The sequence below is a fragment of the Ipomoea triloba genome, chromosome 8 (genome assembly GCF_003576645.1).
Source record: "Ipomoea triloba cultivar NCNSP0323 chromosome 8, ASM357664v1".
NCBI classification, from domain to species: Eukaryota; Viridiplantae; Streptophyta; class Magnoliopsida; order Solanales; family Convolvulaceae; genus Ipomoea; species Ipomoea triloba.
Window position 1 is genome coordinate 786,048 of NC_044923.1, and position 25,521 is coordinate 811,568.

At 35.2% G+C, this 25,521-nt stretch overlaps 4 protein-coding genes across 4 annotated transcripts; 1 reads left to right on the forward strand and 3 right to left on the reverse strand.

Moving 5' to 3' along the window:
* Window positions 1–5,243: 5,243 nt before the first annotated feature.
* LOC116027850 (14 kDa proline-rich protein DC2.15-like) lies at window positions 5,244–5,902 on the reverse strand. The gene has a single exon (XM_031269612.1). The coding sequence runs from the start codon at window positions 5,831–5,833 to the stop codon at window positions 5,441–5,443; it is 393 nt and encodes a 130-aa protein (XP_031125472.1). The 5' UTR covers window positions 5,834–5,902; the 3' UTR covers window positions 5,244–5,440.
* Window positions 5,903–9,966: 4,064 nt separating this feature from the next.
* On the reverse strand, window positions 9,967–12,380 carry LOC116028094 (L-lactate dehydrogenase A-like). Its single transcript, XM_031269892.1, has 2 exons — window positions 11,769–12,380; window positions 9,967–10,509 (listed from the first exon to the last, which is right to left on the reverse strand). The coding sequence occupies exons 1-2, from the start codon at window positions 12,375–12,377 to the stop codon at window positions 10,066–10,068; spliced, it is 1,053 nt and encodes a 350-aa protein (XP_031125752.1). The 5' UTR covers window positions 12,378–12,380; the 3' UTR covers window positions 9,967–10,065.
* A 4,431-nt stretch (window positions 12,381–16,811) lies between these two features.
* On the forward strand, window positions 16,812–19,604 carry LOC116027126. Its single transcript, XM_031268556.1, has 5 exons — window positions 16,812–17,168; window positions 18,235–18,312; window positions 18,411–18,495; window positions 18,696–18,784; window positions 19,154–19,604. Exons 1-5 carry the CDS (start codon window positions 16,872–16,874, stop codon window positions 19,295–19,297), a joined length of 693 nt encoding a protein of 230 aa, XP_031124416.1. The 5' UTR covers window positions 16,812–16,871; the 3' UTR covers window positions 19,298–19,604.
* A 656-nt stretch (window positions 19,605–20,260) lies between these two features.
* Window positions 20,261–22,705, reverse strand: LOC116028025. The gene is made up of 4 exons (XM_031269822.1): window positions 22,535–22,705; window positions 22,061–22,151; window positions 21,123–21,184; window positions 20,261–20,790 (listed from the first exon to the last, which is right to left on the reverse strand). The coding sequence occupies exons 1-4, from the start codon at window positions 22,649–22,651 to the stop codon at window positions 20,635–20,637; spliced, it is 426 nt and encodes a 141-aa protein (XP_031125682.1). The 5' UTR covers window positions 22,652–22,705; the 3' UTR covers window positions 20,261–20,634.
* Between the last annotated feature and the right edge of the window lie 2,816 nt (window positions 22,706–25,521).

Below are 25,521 nucleotides of genomic sequence, written 5' to 3' on the forward strand. Positions count from 1 at the left end.
ATTAGGCACTCATACCTTCTAAAATTGCAATTGGGTACATAAACATGTCAATTTAGTTTATAGGCCATAATTACCTGTTAGTGACCTGTAATACCAGATAAATTTAAATGTCACTTTTTTTGCATATAATGTGTCAAATAGGCATCAATTCGGCTCTCAAACTATTTAAAGTTGCAATTTGGTACATAAACATGCCAATTTATTTCAACAAGGCATAATTACCTATTAGTGACCTGTAATAACAGGTAAATGTAAATGTCATTTTTATGCATAAAATGTGTCTAATAGGCCATCAAACTGTACCTGAAAAATCAATTACAGCCTCAAACTTTTTAAAGTCGCAATTAGGAACATAAACATACCAATTTAGTTTATCAAGGCATAATTACTTGTAACTAACCTGTAATACCAGGTAAATTTAAATATCACTTTTTTTGCATTAAATGTGTCAAATAGACACCAATTAGGTTCTCAAACGATTTAAAGTTACAATTTGGTACATAAACATGCCAATTTAGTTCGTCAAGTCATAATTACCTGTTAGTGACCTGTAATACCAGGTAAATGTAAATGTCACTTTTTTTTTTGCATAAAATGTGTGAAATAGACAATCGAACTTTATCAGAAAAATCAATTAGGCACTCAAACCTTCTAAAATTGCAATTTGGTACATAAATATGTCAATTTAGTTTATAGACCATAATTACCTGTTAGTAACCTGTAATACCAGGTAAATTTAAATGTCACTTTTTTTTTTGCATATAATGTGTCAAATAGGCATCAATTCGGCTCTCAAACTATTTAAAGTTGCAATTTGGTATATGAACATGCCAATTTAGTTCATCAAGGCATAATTACCTGTTAGTGACCAGTAATAACAGGTAATGTAAATGTCATTTTTTTAGTGCAAAATTTGTGTAATAAGCCATCAAACTGTACCTGAAAAATCAATTAGACCCTCAAACTTTTTAAAGTCGCAATTAGGTACATAAACATATTAATTTAGTTCATCAAGGCGTAATTACCTCTAACTGACCTGTAATACCAGGTAAATTTAAATGTCACCTTTTTTTTTGCATAATATGTGTCAAATAGGCACCAATTAGGCTCTCAAACGATTTAAAGTTACAATTTGGTACATAAACATGCCAATTTTGTTTATCAAGGCATAATTACCTGTTAGTGACCTGTAATACCAAGTAAATGTAAATGTCACTTTTTATTTTTTTGCATAAAATGTGTCAAATAGACAATCGAACTTTATCTGAAAAATCAATTAGACACTCATACCTTCTAAAATTGCAATTGGGTACATAAACATGTCAATTTAGTTTATAGCCATAATTACCTGTTAGTGACCTGTAATAACAGGTAAGTTTAAATGTCACTTTTTTTTTTTGCATATAATGTGTCAAATAGGCATGAATTAGGCTCTCAAACTATTTAAAGTGGCAATTTGGTACATAAACATGCCAATTTAGTTCATCAATGCATAATTACTTGTTAGTGACCTGTAATAACAGGTAAATGTAAATGTCATTTTTTAGCGTAAAATGTGTTTAATAGGCCATCAAACTGTACCTGAAAAATCAATTACACCCTCAAACTTTTTAAAGTCGCAATTAGGTACATAAACATATCAATTTAGTTCATCAAGGCGTAATTACCTATAACTGACCTGTAAAAGCAGGTAAATTTAAATGTCACTTTTTATTTGCATAAAATGTGTCAAATAGGCACCAATTAAGCTCTCATAATATTTAAAGTTACAATTTGGTACATAAACATGCCAATTTAGTTTATCAAGGCATAATTACTTGTTAGTGACCTGTAATACCAGGTAATTGTAAATGTCACTTTTTTTTTTAATTTTTTTGCATAAAATGTGTCAAATAGACAATCGAACTTTATCTGAAAAATAAATTAGGCCCTCAAACCTTTTAAAATTGCAATTGGGTACATAAAAATGTCAATTTAGTTTATTAGCCATAATTATCTGTTAGTGACCTGTAATATCAGGTAAATTTAAATTTTACTTTTTTTGCATGTAATGTGTCAAATAGTCATCAATTAGTCTCTCAAACTATTTAAAGTTGCAATTTGGTACATATCCATGCCAATTTAGTTCATTAAGGCATAATTATTTGTTAGTGACCTCTATAACAAGTAAATGTAAATGTCACTTTTTTAGCGTAAAATGTGTCTAATATATAGGCCATCAAACTGTACCTGAAAAATCAATTAGACCCTCAAACTTTTTCAAGTCGCAATTAGATACATAAAGATATCAATTTAGTTCATCAAGGCGTAATTACTTGTTACTGACCTGTAATACCAGGTAAATTTAAATGTCACTTTTTTTTTTTGCATAAAATGTGCCAAATAGGCACCAATTAGGCTCTCAAACTATTTAAAGTTACAATTTGGTACATAAACATGCCAATTTAGTTCATCAAGACATAATTACCTGTTAGTGACCTGTAAAGGTAAAATGTAAATGTCACTTTTTTTTTGCATAAAATGTGTCAAATAGACAATCAAATTTTATCTGAAAAATAAATTAGGCACTCAAACCTTTTAAAATAACAAATGGGTACATAAAACATGTCAATTTAGTTTATAAGCCATAATTACTTCTTACTGACCTGTAATACCAGGTAAATTTAAATGTCACTTTTTTTGCATGTAATGTGTTAAATAGGCATCAATTAGGTTCTCAAACTATTTAAAGTTGCAATTTGGTACATAACCATGACAATTTAGTTTATCAAGGCATAATTACCTGTTAGTGACCTGTAATTACAGGTAAATGTAAATGTCACTTTTTTAGCGTAAAATGTGTCATATATATATATATATATATATATATATATATATATATATGTTGAAATTTTATGCATTAATTTAGTCAAAATTAACAACCTAGAATGAAGAATTTAAAAAAGAAAATCTGTAGCAGTATGATAATTTTGCGTAAGTTTAAAGCTTAAAGTGAGTAAGTTTACAGCTTAAGGTGCGTAAGTTTATAGATTAAGGTGTGTAAGTTTATAGCTTGATATATATACACACGCAACACTTTTGTTATGACACGTTTTTTTAATGATGCATTTGATATAAAAAAATATGATTCGAATAATATTTCTAGTAAAAAGTACAGGGTGATTTATTATATGCAAGCAAGTGAATGTGTTTATTTTAATTATGTTGTTCCACGTTATTATTACATTTAACTTATAATTATAGCTAAAGTGTCATCCCGCATCATGAACCAATCACGATTATTCATCCCGCACCATGGTCTTCAATAAGTGATTATTTGAGCCATAAACCAATTTTTTTTTTGCGCCTAGCATTTTTTGTAGGTTTCCGGTAAAGTGTATGACATGTCGTCGGTTTGAAAGATGTGGCTTATTTGTTAATGACTTGGAATAATAATAATAAAACTAAGAGTTGGAAACAATAAGCGCTAGTTTTTCTACTGTTTGAATCGACGACACCCAACACCAATTTTAGTTTATTACTATTATTATTAGGAATTTGGAAGCCTGGTTCGACGTGATGCTAGGTTTATACCCAGCCCATTTTACCCGGTAGAATTGCCGATTTGAGTGGGCGTAGAGCGTGTCTTGGTTTGAAAAATTCTTGCTGCTATCCTTCATGACAGAAGCTTATTTTAAGTTGATATTTCTCTGGGTAAAAAATCTACTTTGCAAGCCTTAAGTTGATACTTCTCTGTATCTTCTGCATACAAATCTACTTTGCAAACCTTAGCTGGATTAGATCATGTTGCTGTTCTTTGTGAAGTTGTGGATAGTGATGGCTCTATGGCTAGATTACCAAGGCTTCGTCAATTTGCATAGCCTTCTTGATTGTACAAACTCAATTACTTCCTCCACTTCTGCGCAAGTTGGGCGAACCCCATAGCTCTGTCAAACATGAATCCACGCAGAAGTTGTCAAAAATCGACCCGCTGGAAGATTAACGAGTCGTCGATTCGGACGGGCATTTGCTGTGGCTTTGGATTTGGGTGCAGTTGCCAATTTCGCCGGATGGAATTCAAACGATAGAATTTGGGTTTTTTTTTTTTTAATATTTAATCTTACATGTACTCCATCTCATTTTATTAAAGCCATGTCATTAAAAAATAAGTCCAAATCAGCAGAAAACTGACACCATGTCATAATGTTTACCGGAAAACCTACAAAAAAGGCTAGGCGCAAAAAAAAATTAGTTTATTGCTCAAATAATCACTTATTGAAGACCATGGTGCGGGATGAATAATCGTGATTGGTTTATGGTGCGGGATGACACTTTAGCCTATAATTTTAGATGAAGAAACTATAATATTTTTTTATTAGATAGGAATACCAGACCATTATTAAATACTATAGGACCAGCAGATCGTGACGACTAGGTGGAACGAACTTGCATAAAATATAAGTAACACAAAAAAAAAAAAAAGGTTTATTTTCCATCTATCAATAGGGTAGTGTGCTTTATTCATGTGGAGCGAAAGAGACAAGGTGCAAAGTGAAGATAAGTCTCATGTAAACCTTGTCCAAATAAATCAAAATCATTATTTACGATGTTTTGTGATAAAGCTATTAGAAATTCAAAATTACCGATCTAATGGAACTAAGATGACCCTAACTCATGAAAGTTAGTAATGATATATATTCATTATTTCATAGATGATACAATGTCTTATTTTCGGTAAAATTATAATATGTTCATTATTAATGATCTAAAAATTAAAGAATTGAAAAAGATAAGTGGACATTGATTGGTCTAAACTATGAATTTCTTAACCATTCAAAAGTGATTAGAAACTGTAATGGCCTTTCTAACCACTTTACAATTCTAAAAAATTCTTCATTAGTTGAAAGCGATGGGTGACACTGACCACTACCAAATCACCCCTATATAATATTCAGAAGTTAGAAAATTTTCTAATCTCGTCTCTTTTTTTTTCGGTTAATTAGAAAAAATCGTTGAAATTTGTCAAGTTTCCAACCGGGAGCTCTCATCAAGGAGTAAAACTCTATCAATCTTGATTTTCTCATGTCATATATATCAAATTACAGTAGCATAAAGTTTTCTTAAAATATGGTGATACTTTCCCAAATGATTGTCTTGTTTATTGTAAACAACTAAACACAAGATTTAAACACGTGAATATGTACTAGGTTTTCGAAGAAGATGGAGTGCCCATAAAGAATGTTTTTATTATATTGCCAATTCAATAAGCACATTCAAACCTTCTCTCAAATGAATGAAAAGAACATGAACAATTTAACACAATAGGAAGCAAGATTACAGCATCTCCGACAACTAGCCAGACAACATAAGCTAGAATGCTGAAGACTAAATTAAACACACAAAAACCAAACAAACTAAAAAGAATGGAAGAAGAAGAAAAAGAAGATAATAAGCTGTTGGCTTATTCGCATTTGAAGCCTTCTGGGACCTTCTTTCCACAGTTGTTGAGGACCAAGCTGAGGGAGAGGGGAACATTAAGGTTAATACCCAAAACATTGGCTTTAATGGCGGTGCAAAGGCAAACAGCGGCCTCAAGATCCACAAGACCGTCGATGAGAGGGCAGCAATGGGCCTTTGCAGGACTGCCGACAACAAGGTGGACCAGGTCGTTCAAGAGGTTGGCACAGACCTTCAATTTAAGTGCATCTTTAGGGCATTTCGCCTTGCCATGGTGGTGACCATGGCCGTGGCCGCTCGATGGGGGTGGTGGGCAAGGGACATTGGTGGAGCTAACCATTGTGAAGAAGAGGATGTTCAAAGTGAGGAGAAGGGCAAGTGATGCAACCTTAGCCATTTTTTTTTTTTCAAATTCAACAAAGGGTTTTTTTTTTTTAGCTCAAAAAATGGCTATTTGCTTGGCTTGAGGCTTGGTGATTAGATTGATGCATTTAGTATGGTATTTATAGTTGAAAACTTTGGGAATCTTTCCATTTTAAAAACAATTTTCTTTTGGAGGGTAATGGAGAAAAATAGAGAGATCACATGTGAGTTTATTAGGATGGAAATTTTAATTTAATGACAATAATTCAAGCTGGCAAAAGCAACTTGGAGATGATGATCAAGGAATTATGAACTTTGGAGGTTTCTACATTTCATTAGTTATTAATTTGACATCGGTGATTATATAAGTTGGGGATATATATCCTAAGGAATCCTCCCCTCCCCCACAAATATTTTATTTTTATTTTTGAATGCTACTGACTCTATTACACACAGAGAGATATATAGGTAAGATGAATATCATTTGGAATAATTATTTGATAGATGTTTCTTAATAGGAGAAGAAATTGGAGTTATCTATCAAATAGACATGTATATAGAGAGGCAAACTTTTGTGTTAACTAAATGGCGTTACAAATTAAAGGAGTTATTTGCAATTTGGTATCGGCATTCCTACGTTCCTTGTTGGCCTCTTATGGGGCGGTGTCACCTTGATTTATTAACCTACTTGCATAAGTCTTTTTTCTCATACGACATTCAGTATTCCCCAGGGCCGGATTTTAGGGCGTGCAAGATGTGCAACCGCACAGGGTCCCAAAATTTTGTGGGCCCCTAGTTCAGCCCTAACCTAATAGTTAGTATATGTATTTGTGATTATATTAGCCCAAAAATAAATTTTTGCATTTTTCTCTTTGCAATTTTTATTCAATTCGTAGTTTATTTATACTTTGATAGGGCCTCAGTTATTTACCAGCACAGGGCCACGCAAATAAAAAAACCGGCCCTGGTATTCCCATACCCTTTATCAGGTTTATTAGTTTATACGATATACGATATTCTCATACATATCTTTTACCATGTTTGAACTTCATATAATTGAATTAGCAGTTTGGTTACTGTGACAGTCAAATTACTAGGTTACTATGTGTTTTTAGAACTAACTATCTCAGCCAAACTACTAGGTTACTGATGTGTTTTTAGTAATAGGCAACGATCTTCCCTCATGACTAAAATCTTACAATTAAATAAATATTAATTATATGCCTATGGTAATAATCATCTATCCCACCTAACACATTACACACATGGAGATGTTTTGCAGGATTGGATGGAGAATTATATTGTACGTGAAGAATAACACTGCCAAGTTATTAATTAGAGTCAAATTTAAGTATCAAACACTGAAATTAGCGTGCTTGAATTGATTAGCCATAATTAATATAATCTATTAATTAAACATTCTATTCTTTAAACATTTAAGTGCAGGCCAACAACAACGTTAAGATCCTTAGATGATCATGTAACCCTTTAATTTAAGGAAAAGATTGCAGCAACTATTTTAAGCTGCAGAGTTTTGGGTGGAAAAGATCTTGTGATTCTAGTCGGAAAAGGATCACAAGAGATAAATCAACTTAGCTGATACCACAAGGAGGTAATGAGAAAGTTAATAAAGTAACTCTAAAGCTTAAAACCTTATAATTATCAAGCAAATTACTTACCAACTCTCCTTAAATGATCATGTGACTCTTGTCCATACGTCAAGCTATCTCAAATAAACAAGTAATATATATGTGTGTGTCCTAAATTTTATTTTAGTAGGACATAAAATTAAGTTAAAATTTAATAAAGATCGAAAAAATGGAATATAAAGATGAAACAAATATTTTTTTTTTTTGAAATAAAAGATGACACTAATATAATCATTCCATATCTTCAAATTATCTGTCAAGAAGATCCAATCGAGCTGTCTCCCCCATGCAACCTCAGATACCATATTTAGTCAAGACAAAAGAACAGAGCTCATGCATGCCGTGTTGTACATTAGATTATTGTTTATACTTTATACTAAAATCGAGATTATGAGGCCCCGTGACAAACAGCATAATTGACAATTCATTTATAATTGGAGTTGTTGTTCAAAGGGCCAAATGCCCACACATATAATAATGTACGTTCTATTATTGAACACTCAATAATAGTTTTTTATTTATTTATATTGAGCAACATCTAATAATTTATTACTATAAAATTAATTTAAATTTGGCTCAAACACTTTATTACCATTACATCAAAAGTTATAATAACTAGTAGCTAATACATAACTTTAGTCATAATCTGGTTTGATGTCAATTATCAAATCAAGCGCTTATTATAGCTACTAACGATGATGTACATTTATTTCATTATACTTGTGTAACAATTAACGTCTCGTTTCAATGGTAAGATGCTAGATTCAGCCCTCCAAACATCCGCCTAACAGATGGCCATGTGGTCAAATACTTAATGTGCAGGGTATGTAGGCTATATATACTATAAGAGTTTCTGACTTCATAGTACAGTTACATTTATAATCCACTTATCTAAGTATTCCAAACTATTAAATTAACATTCAATAATAGTTTTATTATATATTGAACAAAGGATGGCCATGTGGTCAAGTACTAAGTACTAACGTGTAGGCTATACTACAGTATGTCTCTAACCTTATAATTGTATTAGTAACATCCTTACCAATTGCAGTGAGCTATTAGGTTAACCATTTTCATTGTTGAATAAAGCTGAAGCTGAAAAAATGGTGTTTGTTGAGTAATGGACTTTGAAAGAATCAAAGTGATTCTTCTTTCAGCTTAGAAGCCTTGATTTTGCTCGCTTTCAATACTTTGATCACAAGGAATCGAAAGCTTAGGGTCCTCCTTTTATAGATGAGGAGGCCGGGGTGAGTACCATCTTGAAATTTGAATTTAATTTGTTCGTTGTCGATCACTCAACAAGTTATAGTTGTCACAATCCATAAAAATCCGTTGTCAAATCCCTTTACTTGTGCAGTTTGTGAACCACATGGTAAAGACCATTTCCCTCTTAGTGTATATGCACACTTTGGTTCAAAGAGCTTGTTTACATATCACCAATTTGTCTTGTGTGTAGACGTACTAGTAGGTACCTATGAGCTCCATCCGGTGTCAGACAAATTACAATGTGTCTAACAATTCTTTTTATTCTTTCTCCTATGAGCTCCATCCGATAATGATCTTTCAAGATTAAAATTAAAAAAAAAAAAAAAAAAAAAAAAAAAAAGCTTCAATAAAACCTTTACTTTCGACTGTTTCCTTCCGAGTACTTTCATTCCGATCACAAGATCCTCAAACATGAATAGTTTACCATATGAAATGAGGGGTCTATAATGTCTATACATTCCTCTACCCTCAGCTAAATAGTAAGTGTTAGGTTTTTTTCTTGATCTCGATTAGAGAAAACTTATCTTGACCAAGTGTCACATTTTAGGCCCAAGTGTTTTCAGCATTGTTAAGGTTTCTTCCTAGCAATCATTTCCTCATCATTATTTGAATTTTAGACATCGTTGATTTATAGTAATTTGTATTAAATGGACTAATAAGTTGTCTAAAATCTCAAAGGACATTTTTTTTTAATGACTTTTGCCTGTCGTGGGCAGGACAACATAACCATTCGGTATTATCAAGAAAAAAGGGAATGTATCAAGCGAAACAATTCGAGAGCAAAAAATTCTTTTTATTGTCTTAAATCAGTCAAAATTAAACACTGAACTCTCTCCCCCAGGGATATTTATACATCTATTATGTTCATAAATGAACTTAATTCTACCAATTATTACACATGTATTTAAGGATGTAACCGACATAATTTAAATCTCCATTATTCAGGAAAAATCCAAGAGCCAACTACAAACTACATTTACTCCATAAATATCTTGCCACACTTTAAGTCCTCCCAACTTTCTTGGACCGACCGAGTGAATTGACCACCAAACCGACCAGGTATATATAACTATCCGTGGACATTGAGTACGACCGCTCAAGTCAGGAGAACCCATGTCCAATCTCTTGACCCATTAAGAGACACATTCTCTAATTCGACATAGAATGACACTTAAAACTTTAGTAAAACTTCTGCTCTTGAATTAGTTTTTATACTAAAGCTAATATCTTAACAAACGAAAGAAATATGGATTCCATTTATTCAAAGGTATATGTAAACAAGTACCATAATGATACAATATTAAAAAAAAAAAACATCAATCTTCTCTTCTCTTCTCTTCTCTTCTGCAAACTAAACTCCCAACTGGCGTTGCACTTCAAGAATGGTCTTCGCCGACGCCTGAAGCCGACGCTCTTCTTCTTCGCTTAGATGCACATTGGTGACGCCTAAGACGCCGCTCCTCCCCAGCTGTGCCGGCAGGCTGAGGAACACGTCACCGCCATCAATCCCGTAGAGCCCCCGGGCCAGGACTGAGACCGGGTGGACCCGTCTCTGGTCGCGAAGTAAGGACCGAGCCAGGTTTGCCACGGAGTAGCCGATGGCCCACGAGGTGTAGCCTTTGAGACTTATAACCTCGTAAGCACTGTGCACCACGTCTCGGTGGATGTTCTCTAACGCTTCTTTCTCGTACGCAATTTGTTGTCTTTCTAGGAAGCTCAGAACTGGCACCCCTCCTATGCTTATGCTTGACCACAGTGCCACTGAACTGTCCCCATGCTCCCCAACAATATATGCCTGCGCGCAGGTACATATATATGGTCAAAATTTAGCAACATTATTTTGATAATAAGTATAAGGTCGAGAATTCAAACATAAAGATGTAAACAAGTCTAGTGACTCAAGTTTGATCTCATGAGTATATGAATTGTATAAAGTTTTTTTTTTCCATTTTTGATTTAAGTACTATGAGATTATTTTCACATTTGATCTCCAACAATTAATTTTTTTGTTACATTTAATCTCACCATGGTTAAATCTTTGCCATATTTGATCCATTCGACCTAATTTTGGATCATAGTTGACTTAATCTTAAAGGGATGATAAGGAACATTCTCCGAGTATACCTCCCTCTACGTACCGTGTGCCTGCTCGATATCCAGTCAGGTCACATTGAGGAATCATTCCCGGCTTTGACCGACCTAAATGCTACGATCAAGCTAGAATCATGGTTGTAGTAGTATTTCGTTGTGTTGGGATCAACCCCGGCCTGTTTAGGTTGGGACAGTCATCCCGAGTATGGTTACTTGAGGATTTGGGTCTAGGCTCCTAACTTTAACCTGGCCGCATCCCTTAGTAAGTGGTCAGGAATATTGATACACGTGGTTGTCAAGGCGGTGTTCCCGAACCAACCAAATGCATGCGCGACATGTGTCAGACATGCCGAGAGTTCGGCATGTGTCTCCTTTTATCCACTATAAATACCGCATTTAATGCTAGAGGAGGGACTTATATCCTTAGGACCCTCTGACCTCACGTCTTAACCCAAACTCGAGACTTAAACCAACAAGCAGACAATAACGAAACTTGAATACGATCTGACCTATCAGTTTGTACGTATTTGGGACTTCAGAGCTTATTTACACTATCAGGGCAAAATTGATATTTTTTATTATTATTTTCTTAAACTTTCCGGGGACTAAAAATGACAATTTCACCCTTCAATATAAGTCACTTGCTTGAAATTTGGTCACGGATAACTTATCTTAAAGGGTAAAATTATCATTTTTATTACCTTTTTTTCTTAAACTTCTCTGGGAGGTGACTGAAAATGACGATTTTGCACTTCAAAATAAATCACTTGTCTAAAATTTGATCATTAATGACTGAAAATTATGTCAAAGAATCAAATGTGACCAAAATTTAAAAATTTTGAGATCAAATATTTAAAAATTTAATAGTCATCGACCAAATATAAAAATAGTATTATAGGCTCATAGACCTGGCACTAATAATAGTAGAAAAAACTGGAATAGTATATATAAAAGAAGTCTCACCTGCACATCCTGAGCATTAACATCAAGGTGATCAGCAATGAGGAACCGGAAGCGGGAAGAGTCCAAGTTGGTGCCGGAGCCAATGACGCGGTTCGCCGGGAACCCCGACAGCTTCCATGCCACGTAGGTAAGAATATCCACCGGGTTAGACACGATCATGAGGATACAATACCGGGAATACTTCACCAATTGAGGAATAATCTTCTTGAACAGCGCGCAGTTCCGCTCGATGAGGCCGAGGCGGCTCTCACCGGGGTTCTGCCGCGCGCCGGCGGTGACGATCACGAGGTCCGACCCGGCCGTGACGGCGTAGTCCACGGAGGCGTGGATCTTGGTGCGCGGGAGGAACGCGGCGGCGTGCTGCAGGTCCAGCATCTCGCCGCGCACCTTGTCCGCCATGGCGTCGACGAGGGCCAGCTCGTCGGCGAGGTCCTGAGTAAGGACGGTCTGGGCGATCGCCATCCCGACGTTCCCCACGCCCACCACGGAGATCTTGGTGTGGCGCTTCGTGGGGGACGGCGGGGCCGCGTTGGGAATGGGCTTGAAGAACGTCTGGCTCAAGTCCAGCCCGCCCGGCCCGAATGAGGAAGAGGAAGAACTCTTATGCATGGTAACAAATTAACAATGGTGTTTATGTGAAGATGAAAATTGAAATAATGAAGCTTTGGTTTAAGTAGAGAGATTTGCTTAATTGGTTTCTTGGTGAAGGGGGAAGGAGGATAGAGTGTTTATATAGAAGGAAGATGAGAACCAATAAGACAAGAAGGGTCTTAGGTTTACAACTTTAATTTTCTCGAACGTCAACTGTATGCGTTTTCAGAATGATCAACGAGTCAAATACTACAATTCAATTCTTTGTTTTTTATATTCCTTTTATACAGACACTTTGTCCAAATTTTGACATGCATTTCAATTTTAAAATTTAAGGAAATGAAAAACCTAAGAAATAATGTGTGTGTGAGTATATATATAAAATCTTTACTAATCTAGAAATCTAGAATCATTATTTTCTTGACACTTAAATTGGACAAATTATACCATTGACCAAGGTCTACCTTGCATTGTAGACCCTAGTCCAAAATTTAACTTTCAGTACACATTCTGTACCTGTAGTTGGTGTCGAAAAAATCTCGCATAAACACCGATTAATCAGCGCCTAGGCGCTAGGCAACAGTTGACCACCTAGCGTATCACCATAATCAGTGGCCTAGGCAAGTCGACTAGGCCACCTAAGCATCGCCTAGGCCTCTTAGGCACCGTCTAGGCTGCCTAATCGGCTGAATAGCAATTGTTTTTTTTAAAAGGTTATTTTACTCAAAACGAAATCGTTTTGAGCGAAATAACCCTAAATTATACAAATTCTAGATTTTTTAGGTTAATATTTAATAGTTTAGTATTAACTATTAAAGTATTAAATAGTTTATAATTATTTGTCTTTAAAAAAAATTAAAAATTATAAACAATTTTTTTAAAAAATACATGGAAATCGGCACCGATTAATCGCCGTCTAGCCATTAGCGATTTTTTCAACCATGCCTGCAGTTGACAGTTTATGTGTCTATCTTATGTGTCGGCAGTTATCAAGTTATTTGTTTACATGTAGAGAAAACGGTTAACTGTAGGTACAGAATGTGTTAATTGAAGATACAGAAATTTTGTATCAGTGTTCACAATTAAACCCTGATTCATGGTATTATAACAATTGCATAAATTGCTCTCCCAAATTTAAAATTATATTAAAAGAAAACTAAACTCTTTTCGTTTGAATCATGATTCATGAATCCATATCACAAATACCAACATTGATGGTTGAAATATTGGATTTTTTGTGATGAAACAAGGGGCTGCTATCTGATAATTAGGTGATAACCTTTGACGCTTATTGTAAATCACATTTCCAAAAAGCTAGTAGGTATTATTATAAGCAAATTAAAATATATAGTTAAATATTAAAAAACTAAACCAAAATATCCCCAAAAATAAAACATTTAAAAGGAAAAAATTGTAAAATATTGATCGTCGCATTTCAAAGGAGACAAAAGTTAAATGTCGCCGATGATGGTGATGGGTTTCTGACTAATAAACGACAGAAGTGTAAAAGTAAAAGTAAAACCATGATCGAGTCTTTGGTTTCTTGTTTGTGCGTAATTTGAGGTTAATTAATCTTTTATTTCTAGCTATGCACGTGTATGATGCATGTAAAACCATGGTGGAACGTTTGGAATATGATTATAAATAAGTCCAAGGAATGATTTCATAGGAATTCAATAATATTTTGAAAGAATATAGGAATTATTTATTCCACCTAAAAGTAATTCGATCACTTCTGTGGGCGAGCCGGCGAGGTAATAGTAGTTCCATACTTTCCTTATGACTAACAATTATTGAGGATTTTATTGGACATTAAAAAAATAAATAATAATTATTAATTCTTCTAAAGTGCACATAAATTGCATGTATGATAATTTTTTCCTATACCATGGATGGGCCACTTTTTGTTCAAAAAGTCACAACAATAATTAATGAGAATGGTGTATTTTTAAAAATATAATTTGAAAAATTAATAGATATATTTTCACTTAAAGATTGCCACGATTCCACTCAAGTCTTTTCCAAGAGAGGATTTAATTTAAATTACTTAGGCTTAAGCCAAGTTCGATCTTCAACAATTCTGATAGGTATGCATTCCGTGATGTATTTGTGCATTTCTTTGTTACATTGTGCGTTTCTTAACACGATTGGTGCGTTTTTACATACCTAATAGTGCGGCTACATGTTAAGGTCTGGCTGCATTTGACCTGGCATATAAATAAATAAATAAATAAATAAATATATATATATATATATATATATATATATATATATATATATATATATATATATATATATATATATATATATATATATAGTTTATTTCATAACAACCCACTTATAGCAAAGCATTTGCTTTTCTTGTCTCCCAGTCTCCCTCTCTATAATACTGTCAATATGTTTTGTAGAAACCATGGGCAAAGACTACTTATCTTTTAGGTCATCCAATTTTTCTAATAAGACTAACTTATTTTCTTGTAGTTGGTGTTACCGTGTCAAACGCAGTACGGAGTTGGTGAATACAAATCCTTCAAACTTGTGTACTTTTGCCATCTACTTTTAATTTCAATGGGAAGTTCATATCAACTTATTTAGGTAAGATATCGACTCAAAATAACTCATATCCTTACAAAAATTACGAGTTCTTAATCTGGTATGAATGGTCGAGTGAGCAGAGCATGACTTTCGTTGTTAAAGGTCACGCGTTTTATTCTTGTCAACACCATTTTAATCGAACTTATCGCACAAAATCTTTTTGATGCGATTTACCTCACATGTATAGTTACAGATTATTACACAAGAACGAATTTACTTAATGCACACCTATTGATAATGGACGTGGATATCACTCATTATCCCAAAAAAAAAAAAAAAAAAGAAAAGAATTAACTTTGATGGCCATGCACGTCTGCTTATAAATTATAACCCAGGTTGTTTTTCAGTAGCCCATCGCAAACTTCTTAACTACAGCATTCTGTCAAAATCAACATATTTTATTTTTATTTATTTATTTGGAGATGGATTACACGTATTAATTAGTTCATTGATCACAATAAGACAGATGTCTTAGGAAGAAAGTCAAAATTGGAAATATAAAAAGAGTGATCGGGTGAGTGGGGCATAATTCATCTCGTACTAAAGTGATTTATTTTTTTTGTGAATTGTGAGCTATGGCATGTTTTAGGAAGGATAGTTGAATATAAATCTTAAAATAAAATAAAATATGAATATGACGAAGAAAATAAATGGATACAAAACATTTTTCATGTGAAAGTTATGAGTTTTTTATGCATTGACAAATCAAATTCTCTTTAGAGTTATGGGTAATAGCCAATACACTATGAGCCCACTGATTGACCCAAGAAAACATGAATTAACTTAGCCCAATTGGTGAAGCCCATTACAATGAACTAATGAAGGCTAGGGGTGTAAACGAGCCGAGCCGAGCTCGAGCCTAGGGTCGCTCGAGCTCGAGTTCGTTAAGGAACGTCCTGCTCGAACTCGAGAACTGATGTTTAAGCTCGAGTTTCGCAATTTTCGAACTGCTCGAGCTCAGGTCGAGCAGCTCGTTTATTCGAGCTCGAGTTCGATTTTGAGCTCAAGTTCGAGCTTGAATTTGAGCTCGAGTTCGAGTTTGATTTTGAGCTCAAATTTAATATTATATATATATATGGCTCGCGAGCGGCTCGTCAAGCCACGAGCCTAAGATATTAGAGCTCGAGCTCGGCTCGATTGCTAAACGAGCCGCTCGAGCTCCGTGGTATAACTTTGTAATGCCTTCATTAGCCTAAGACATTTGACATTGTTATGCTTTTCACCACACAGGGTAGCTGTGTGATTTTTTTTCCTGTGTGACTTAAGCAATAGGCTACTAAAATAGTTTAATTTGATTCTATTTTTGTTGCGCAGTGCGCTAAGCTACAAACACATATAGAATATTATTATAGTCCGTGGATAGGTAGGAACACCTATACCTTTTAGTGGCGAAAAGGGGTCCTCTCACACGCCGAGGGTTTCCTTTCAATTGTTTGGCCCTAAGACCAATTAGTGCCTTTTATATAGTTCCGCAGTAAATTCTGTTCTGGTGCATAAAATTTCACGAATTCCAAGAAAATGAACAAGTAACAAAAGTATTGACCCGTTGTTGCCTTACCCATGGGATTGCTCCCTTCTCCAAGATACATTTGCAATAGTGCCAACTCGACTGCACGCTGAATAGATAGACCGACTTTTGGGATTTTTCGAGGCCAAGTAGAAGGTTACAGAAACGGCAACTTTATAATCCTCACAGGATTAGAAAAGTTACCCAATATACACTTTAGGATAGCGACGGTAAGATTTTCCTAAAAAAATGGTTTCTCTTTCTTTTGACCAAAAGTCCATAAGATAAGTTTTTTTTAAAAAAAAATTAAAAATAAAACAATAGTATGTAGTATAAGAAAAACCAGAGCTCACAAGCCGCCGGCCATTTAAGCCGTCGACGGGAGAGAAAGAGCTCTCGAAGTGGAATCAATGGAGGCATTAGCGGAGCTGGAGAGAGTCCAGATCGGAATTCTCCGACGAATATCGGACCTCGAACTCGCCCATCTACCCGACACCTTCTCTCAAAACCTCTCTATAACCTCTCCCAACGATTCCGCCGCCGACGACACCACCGAAGGCCGCCTCTCTACAATCCTCCGGGAAAATGGCGTCAGAGACTTCGCCTTCAAGCGCGTCGCTACCGATTATTACGACTGGCCTCTCGAAGCCCGCCGAGACGCCCTGGCTGCCGCTTCCATCGATCACCTCTGCAAAAGCATCGTTCTGGTACCTCCATTTCTTGCTTCCTTTATAACTGCTATTCTCTCTTGTAGCATAAATTTACTAATTCCCTCATTTTGTCTGAACCTGACTGCATAAATTACACATTCTAGAGTTTGATGACAAAGAATGGAAGTCAAAATTAAGCCAGTAGAAATTCAGTAGTTTAAGTTAAATGTATTGGAAATTTAGAGAAGTGATTTAGGAAATAATGGGAAAAGATTATGTCTTCACTCTTCATTTAGCATATGCAGTGAGGTAGTGTAGTTTTAGTAGGATAAAGACTTCACCTTTATGCTATATTATTGTCAAACATGGCAATCTTCAAGGGACTATATATGAGTTTCAGTTTGTTAGTCATCATCACACCTTGTAAGCTTGTACAATGTTATATTGTGTGCTTTTAGGATGGAGGTAGAAATAGCATGTTCCGTAATTCCAGCCGAGTTGGTCAGACTATTGGCCTTCTTGTTTTGAGCCGGTCAGCTATGGACAACTTATGCTGGTTTAACTCCGTGTGGTTCTTTTCCGGCTAAGGATCATAGGGCGGGGTTTACCTAGTCCACACCCTCAGGTAGTCGCTGCGAGTTTCCTCCCTGTTATCCAAAAAAAAAAGGTTAGGCTGGTTTACCTCCGTGTGGTTCTTTGCCTGCTAAGGATCATAGGGTGGGGTTTACCCAGTCCACACCCTTGGGTAATGGCTGTGAGTTTCTCTTGTCATCCAAAAAAAAAGTTTATGGCTTTATTATCTATAAGAGTTTTTCTTTGATGAAACCATAGATTGTGGTGTATAGTGTTTTATGTTTGGCCTCAATTTGACTCATACTGGATCTGAGGTATCTGATTGTTAAGTGCTCTATGTCTGTATCTGCATAGTGTTGGGGCGAAAGAGAGGCATGCTCGTGAGCATATTAGACTGAAATGGCGCTTATCTGTGCACCATTGATGAGTGTAGAGAATGTTTGGACATTTTAATTTTATTTGTTGTAGAGCTGTTCTTGTATCCAAAGCTAGGTATTTGCTCGCTACTTCATTCTTCCTTCTGCTTGTAAAATTTGTCTTCTGAATGCAGGTGAATACTCAAGCACCAACGAGTGTAACTGATTGTAAGGATCGCAACAATTCAAAGTATTATCTTGTTGTTGTGCAAGTGAGTTTTATCGAGTTCTAATAGTTGCCTCCACTCTGAACATTACCGATAGTAGAAGTACATTATAAATGATAATCTCCTGAATTTTCTTATTGCAGTATACTGCACGGTTTAATGCTGAGGCAGTGAAGAATTTTCTGTATACACTCAACGATGGCAAGATAGCAAAAAAGAAGTTTAACAGTAAGTTAGCATCTCTTGAAACATTTCATGAAGTCTTAAGTTAACAATTGAAGTGTGGGGATATGAAATTCTTATTGTTGCTTCAATATATTGAATTAGAACCATCGTTTTGGTTGCTATCTGTATTTCACTATCATCTCTTGAACATTTCATGAAGTCTTATGCTAACAATTGAAATGTGGGGATATGAATTTCTACAGTGAGGCTTGCTCCCGAGGAAATCTCGCAAAGTTTGACAGGTTATGGACACAATGCTGTAACGTGCGTTGGTATGAAAACAGACATTCCGGTAAGTAATCTTCTGCTTCTATTCCCACTTTAACTGGCATGGAAAGTTGGTTATTCGATTAGCATTTGCTGTCTTTCTTGCATATAGCCTGTGATTAAACAGGCAATGGGGTCCCGTTATTCTTCATCTTTATACATAAATGGGAACATTTGGCATGTCTATCGTTCTCGGTCACCCCATTTTTTGTGGGGATGAAGTCTTGTGCCATTGATTATGCCAGCTGTTAATGTTGCTTATTGTCCTGCAATCTGAAGCCTGTCAAAGTCTTCGCTTTATTAGTGCTTGTTTGGACCAGCTTAGTTCGGGGCTTATCTACTCCAAAGCTCAAACCCGAGTTCTTCTGGTTTAACTAAGTGCTTGTTTTGCCAGGTGATTTTGGATGAAGCTATTACAAAGCTCAAACCCGACTTCTTCTGGCTAGGCGGTGGAGAGGTTGATCTTAAACTGGGGATCAAGACTCCAGAATTCATCGACGCTGTTAAACCGTTCATTGTTAACTGCAGTGGTAGTTGATTGCTGTACAATGATGCCTCTGAAACATTATTTTCAGCAATTATAGAAGCAAAAATTGAAACCAACATGTTCATATCCCAATTGGAAAATGGGATTTCTGCCCTGGATGGATATATTTTCAGTTCTTGAATCATCACAGCTATTGGTCATTAAGTGCTTGTTAGTTCAAAACAGAGACATCAGTTTAGGAAAAGTTGTAATTTTGGTCTCTAAATTATGGGTTGGCACTTTAGTTCATCCCCTAATTGTCTAAATGAGTTAATGTTGTCTCTAACTTTTCTTAGTAGTGACCATTATTATACTCCAATCATTGAGCTTACATACAACATTCATTATTTCTAACACTACGAGACTAATTTGGATGCGGTCTGGGACTCACCTGATTTCCAATCTTGTAGTTGCATTTGCAATTTGCTACGCTTATGAATATTTGGGAGTAACGAGGAAAACTCGTAGCAATTTGCTACACTTATGAAATGAGTTTGTGATTTTTTGTTTTTTAGAGTGTGCATTGAGTAAATTATGCTCCTATGTAATAGCATACAAATCATACGTGAGAGATAAATTACAAGCTCAATTGATAGAGTGTAGGTAAGAATAGGTAAGAATCAAACTCAGGACTAGAGTTATGCTTTACCCACTCGATCACCCCTTTTGGGCATGAGTTTGTAAATTCAATTGATAGAGTGTAGGTAAGAATAGGTAAGAATCAAACTCAGGATTAGAGTTATGCTCTACCCACTCGATCACCCCTTTTGAGCATGAGTTTGTAAATTTTTGTTGGGTGACAAATAAAAATCCGTAGTCACTATCTGAGGGGTAAACAAAACCAGATTTTTTTTTTATAGCTGATTGATTCAAATCAAGAATGTCATTAATTAGATCATTCCTACGGAAAGTTGAACTTGAAACCTTAATGAGTTTGTAATTTTAGTATGGAGGAATGGGGACAGGACACCCGCGTCGTACGCATTTTCTTGTTCATTCACATAACATTTGATACAAACACGTAGTATAAAGGACAGCCACTCAACCAACATTTTTATAAGTACCAGCTACGACTTGATTGCTCAACTTCCACTAAATACATACTCACCACTGAAGGTTACGGGTGTGGACATATATTATAGCACTGCACAACAACGTTATTCAATTCACATTCGAGTAAAATGTAAAAATATTATTTGATGTGTCAATTAGTCAACCAGAGGGACATATACCGGGTCCTTCCAATCAACTCTTTGACATAACGGGTACTACACAGGAGTGGAGTTATAATTAATAGTGATACAATAAGTTACCACTTTAGAAACAATTTCACCGCTAGTGGGATAATATCATCTGTTGTGGATGGGTGGTTTGCGGTGGGGTTGTGCATAGTCCATAACCACGGCGTCTTCCACGGGGTCATTGTCTCCGGTGGTGGTCACATCTTCTTCTGCACTCGGTGGTGCCACAGATTCTAAGGTTGACCGTGCTCGTTTCTGTGATCCCTGCAATGAAAACATATGAATTTATATGTATTTTGTAGATCTATGCTATGTTCACACGAGCAACTCAGTTGTTATTCATGTAATAATTAAATTATAGGTAAAGAGGTAGGATTCAGACTTGGTAATCATAGTGTGGGAGTTACACCTAATGTGGTGGCTCCTTATGAGCACCTGACACTAGTTCTCTCACCAAGAGGTCACTCAGTTATCGTGATTCACCATACCCTCCACCATTATCTTGCAAGGTAAGAAAGTGAGGCTTATTGAGGTGATAAATTTCGCATTCCGTGGCTTGGGCAAGTATCAACATGGAGTTGAGAGGAGGGGTTTACCTTGATTTCGAGTTTTTCATGCAAGAATTCTTGAAGAGAAAATGTCGCAACCTCATTTCCACCTGAAGCCCATAGATCAGATATGATTAAACAAAGAACATACGAAGTTGAAAAATCATCTATTTCTAAAGTGAGTACTAGAGCATAGAGGTGCCATTGAACTACAAGTTACTTGGTGATGAAAAAATTTATTCTCCCACAAAAATGATAGGTATTTCAAACAAACTTTGATGGGTTGTCAAAAAAATCTATTTGTTGTATGGCATAGGCCAAACAAATAGTTCAACCTAACAAATATTGCCCAATACTCTCAATCACTTGCTAATCATTTTATCTTTTGATTTTGGTAATAAAACATCATGGTATATACGTACCCATAAAACCCTAACAAGGTAGAGGCGCAAAGAGGACATAGAGATAGTAATTATGTATTATTTTTTTTATTGTATGAGATATTATCAATATTGTGTCAAGATATAACCACCAGGCCATATTATACATTATTGTATATGGTATTATATGTATCATAAAAAAAAGAATTATAAGTATACTATACATATATGTTATAAGTGATAAGATTTTTTAAAAAGAATTATAAGTATACTATACATATATGTTCTAAGTAATAAGATTTTTTGTTCTAATCTAGTGAATGCAGTAACAATTGACGAGCATTAATATTATTTTGAGTTACGATAGATACTTAGAATTACTATCCAAAAATGTGAAAGGGGTAAACCCTATTCTCATATATATAATAGGTCACAAATCACACACTAAACTCGACTCTAGGTTAATTAATCAGGAGTATATATAATATTGTCACAACATATATTCTAAAGCTCTCTATTCTCTAACTAGATTTTTCTTTATAAAAAAAGCATATAATATTACTTTTTTTTTAAACAATAAGCATATAATATTACTTAATTTGATACCTTTGTCTTCTTGATCATCAATCTTCTTGAAAGCCTCTATGGTTTCAGCCATGGAAACTGCACCATCCTCCATTATCGACAGCTTTGCACCCTGCAAAAAACCCTTTAATTTATTCTCAATCCAATTCATTTATGCTTTATACTTTACATGCATGCCTATTCATCTTTGATCCATGGGAAAGCCTACAACTGCTACCCTAAGTTGCATTCTGTGTGAAGTTTATCTTGTAATTCTAGTTGGCCAAAAATCACAAAGAGGTAAACCAACTTTAAGTTTCACATAGCTGATCGATCTGCTCAAATCAAGAAGGCGAGCAGTCGATACCCTGTGAGTAAAGTTCGTCTTGTGACCCTCTAGTCAGTAAAAGATCAGGTAAACCAGATTAGGTTTCCAATAACTGACTGGGTCACACGAAGAAGGCGAATATATGCATATTCATCTAATTACAAGTAAGAGGTTTGGAATTGAACCACCTTGGTAGAGATGAGCAGAACATTTTCCTTATTATCATCAAACATTCCAAGTGGACGGGCAGTGCATGCATGCATGAGAGAAAAACACAGGAAGAGATACACCACAAAAGACGACATTATATTCCTCAACCAACTAAACGATACAATGTTATGATGATAGATATATGTTGCAGATGGCAGCTAGCAGTGTTTGATTATTATTTATAAGTAGCTAGGGGTGAAAAGGGGAGGGCAATTAAGCATTAATGAATGCAGAATTTGATGACTACAAAGAACATGCAGGCTCTTACGTTGCCGGACAACGATAACAAATCCGAAGATCTTGATGGCCTCCCCTATGTCTCCTATTCTTCCACTTTTGTGATCAAGTTTGGGTCCCATGAAGGAGAAACCAGACAAGCTTGCACGTCAATGCATGTTATGACTATAACTTCTTGTTGTTGTTATTGTTGTTGATGCACCTTTCTAGGGTTTTGTGCATGCACATGCATGTCCATGTCTCAATTTTACATGTCTATGTGTGGTAGATAGATTGTATTGTCTATCCAGAAAAAATAATAGGAGTCGAACTTGTAACTATATATGTAGTTATCAAGTAAACAATAATATCCTAATCAATAATCACTTGTGGAGAAGTAACACTGATCTGAATACACTGACGATCCGTAAAGGTAGTGAGACAAACACCTTAAACAATTTTTTCTGTCACTTACAAATTTTTATGAACTTTTACTTTTTATATATATATACTATATGTATACTCTTACCACCACCTACCTACTCACTCTTACCCCCACCTATGTATCTATCTATCTACTCTTACCACTACCTAATACCTACCCCACAATCACCCTTATCTACCTACATACATACATACATACATATATATATATATATATATATATATATATATATATATATATATATATATATATATATATATATAGTCCCCACTATAACTATATTCGTTATTATATATATTCTCTTACTTTACTCTCTGTCATATATTTTTCTATTCTTCGTCTATTTAGGCCATCCCTATTAGTAGTTTTTGTAGGAATTTTAGAATAGTAAAAATTAGGAGGGTGATTTTTACAAATGTGAGAGAGTGTTTTTATGCGTATTTTTCTCCTGCAATATAGACTTAACTCAACTTGTAATGTTGAGAGTAAGTAGGTAGCTAGCAGGGTGGGGCACAATGGAAATGGAAAGGAGGGACCAGAGATGGAGGATTGGTATGGAAGAAGGGTGTATATGAGGGGACAATGATGCATGTCTATACCGGCCATTGAAGCCCACAAGTCACAACATATATAGACCCCAACCAAACTTGCCATGGGGCATGTAGTCCCATCCATGTGCCCCATCTCTTGTCAATATAATGCATATTCATATTATTAGGAGACTGATACACCATGCATTATTCTAGAACCAGCTTTGATGTGATACCTCACTTATTGTGAAATTTTTAACTAGAGTGATTATAATAGTAAATTTTTATTTAGGTGACTTTTTGTGAGGTGGAAGAGAAATAGTAGAGGAGATGAAAATAAGAGTATGCCTTGCAAGTGAGGGTTTTTTGTGAGGCTTACAATCAGTGACGGAGCCAAATAAAATTTTCCGTGGGGGCGGTGGTAGGGAGGAGGATGACGGTTTTCAAGATTCAAACCTTGGCCCTTTAGTAAAGCATCTAATCAATTGTTTACTGTTATCTGTTTTCGTATACTTATATCTAAAAATGTACTATATATATATATATATATATATATATATATATATATATATATATATATATATATATATATATATNNTATATATATATATATATATATATATATATATATATATATATATATATATATATATATATATAAGGAAATAATTTCAGGTGCGGCCGTGCGGTCACACACCACTCAATGTTACAAAATACACCACTCAATGTTAAGAAACACACCACAATGAAACACACTGTTAAGAAACACATCACAGTGCATATTTGTGTGGTGTGTTTCTTAACATTGAGTGGTGTATTTCGTAACATTGAGTGGTGTAAACTGCATGGCCGCACGAAAAAGCACGGTCGCACCTGATCATGACTTTATATATATATATATATATATATATATATATATATATACATATATACACACACACAAAGGTTATATATGGAGTGTGTGGGTGGGGTGAGAAGGGGCCGCTGCCTCCACTGCCCCCATTGTGGCTCCGCCACTAGTTACAATGGAGTAAAACCAAAATTGCAGCGATGTTGATGTATGTTTCGCGTACCATTAGGTATGTAAAAACGCACCAATTGTGTTAGGAAACACACAAAAATGAAATACAGTAACGCACTATAAAACGCACAACACACCAAAAAAAATGCATCATACCTCCCCACACCTAATGGTGCGTTTTCGAACACTTTATCGTGCGTTTATGTGTAAAAAATGGTGTGTTTTGTAATTATGCGTACTTGATGGTGTGTTTTGTAGTACATTGGTGCATTGACCGCACGTTAAGACCTGACGGCATTTGAGCTGACATGTATATATAATGAGACCGGAAAAGTTACTAAATGAATAGAAGAATGGGTGAAGTTGGGTAGTTAGTTGGGTATAACGAACTGATGGTAAACCCTCCATTGTCTCTAAAAAGTACTGTAGCTGTATCAATCATCTGGTCCTTCAATTTTCAGTGTGTCCATTCTTGGTTTTGTTGTTCCTTGAACTAGGCTTTTCCGGCAGACAACCTTAATCAATTCCTCCATAACATCATCATCTTCACTTGACATTTTCATTGCATTTGCCCTACGGCCTGGTACTATATACTAAATCGTAAAACAAAGAGAGCTGATTGAATATTTTTAGTTATTTCAGAAGCATAAAAGGTCAATATCATTCCCACTATGGCTCGAACCCATGACCTCCCATATATTCCGTGCCATTTGACTACAATTATATACTTTAATTTATAGAAAGTCCATAATC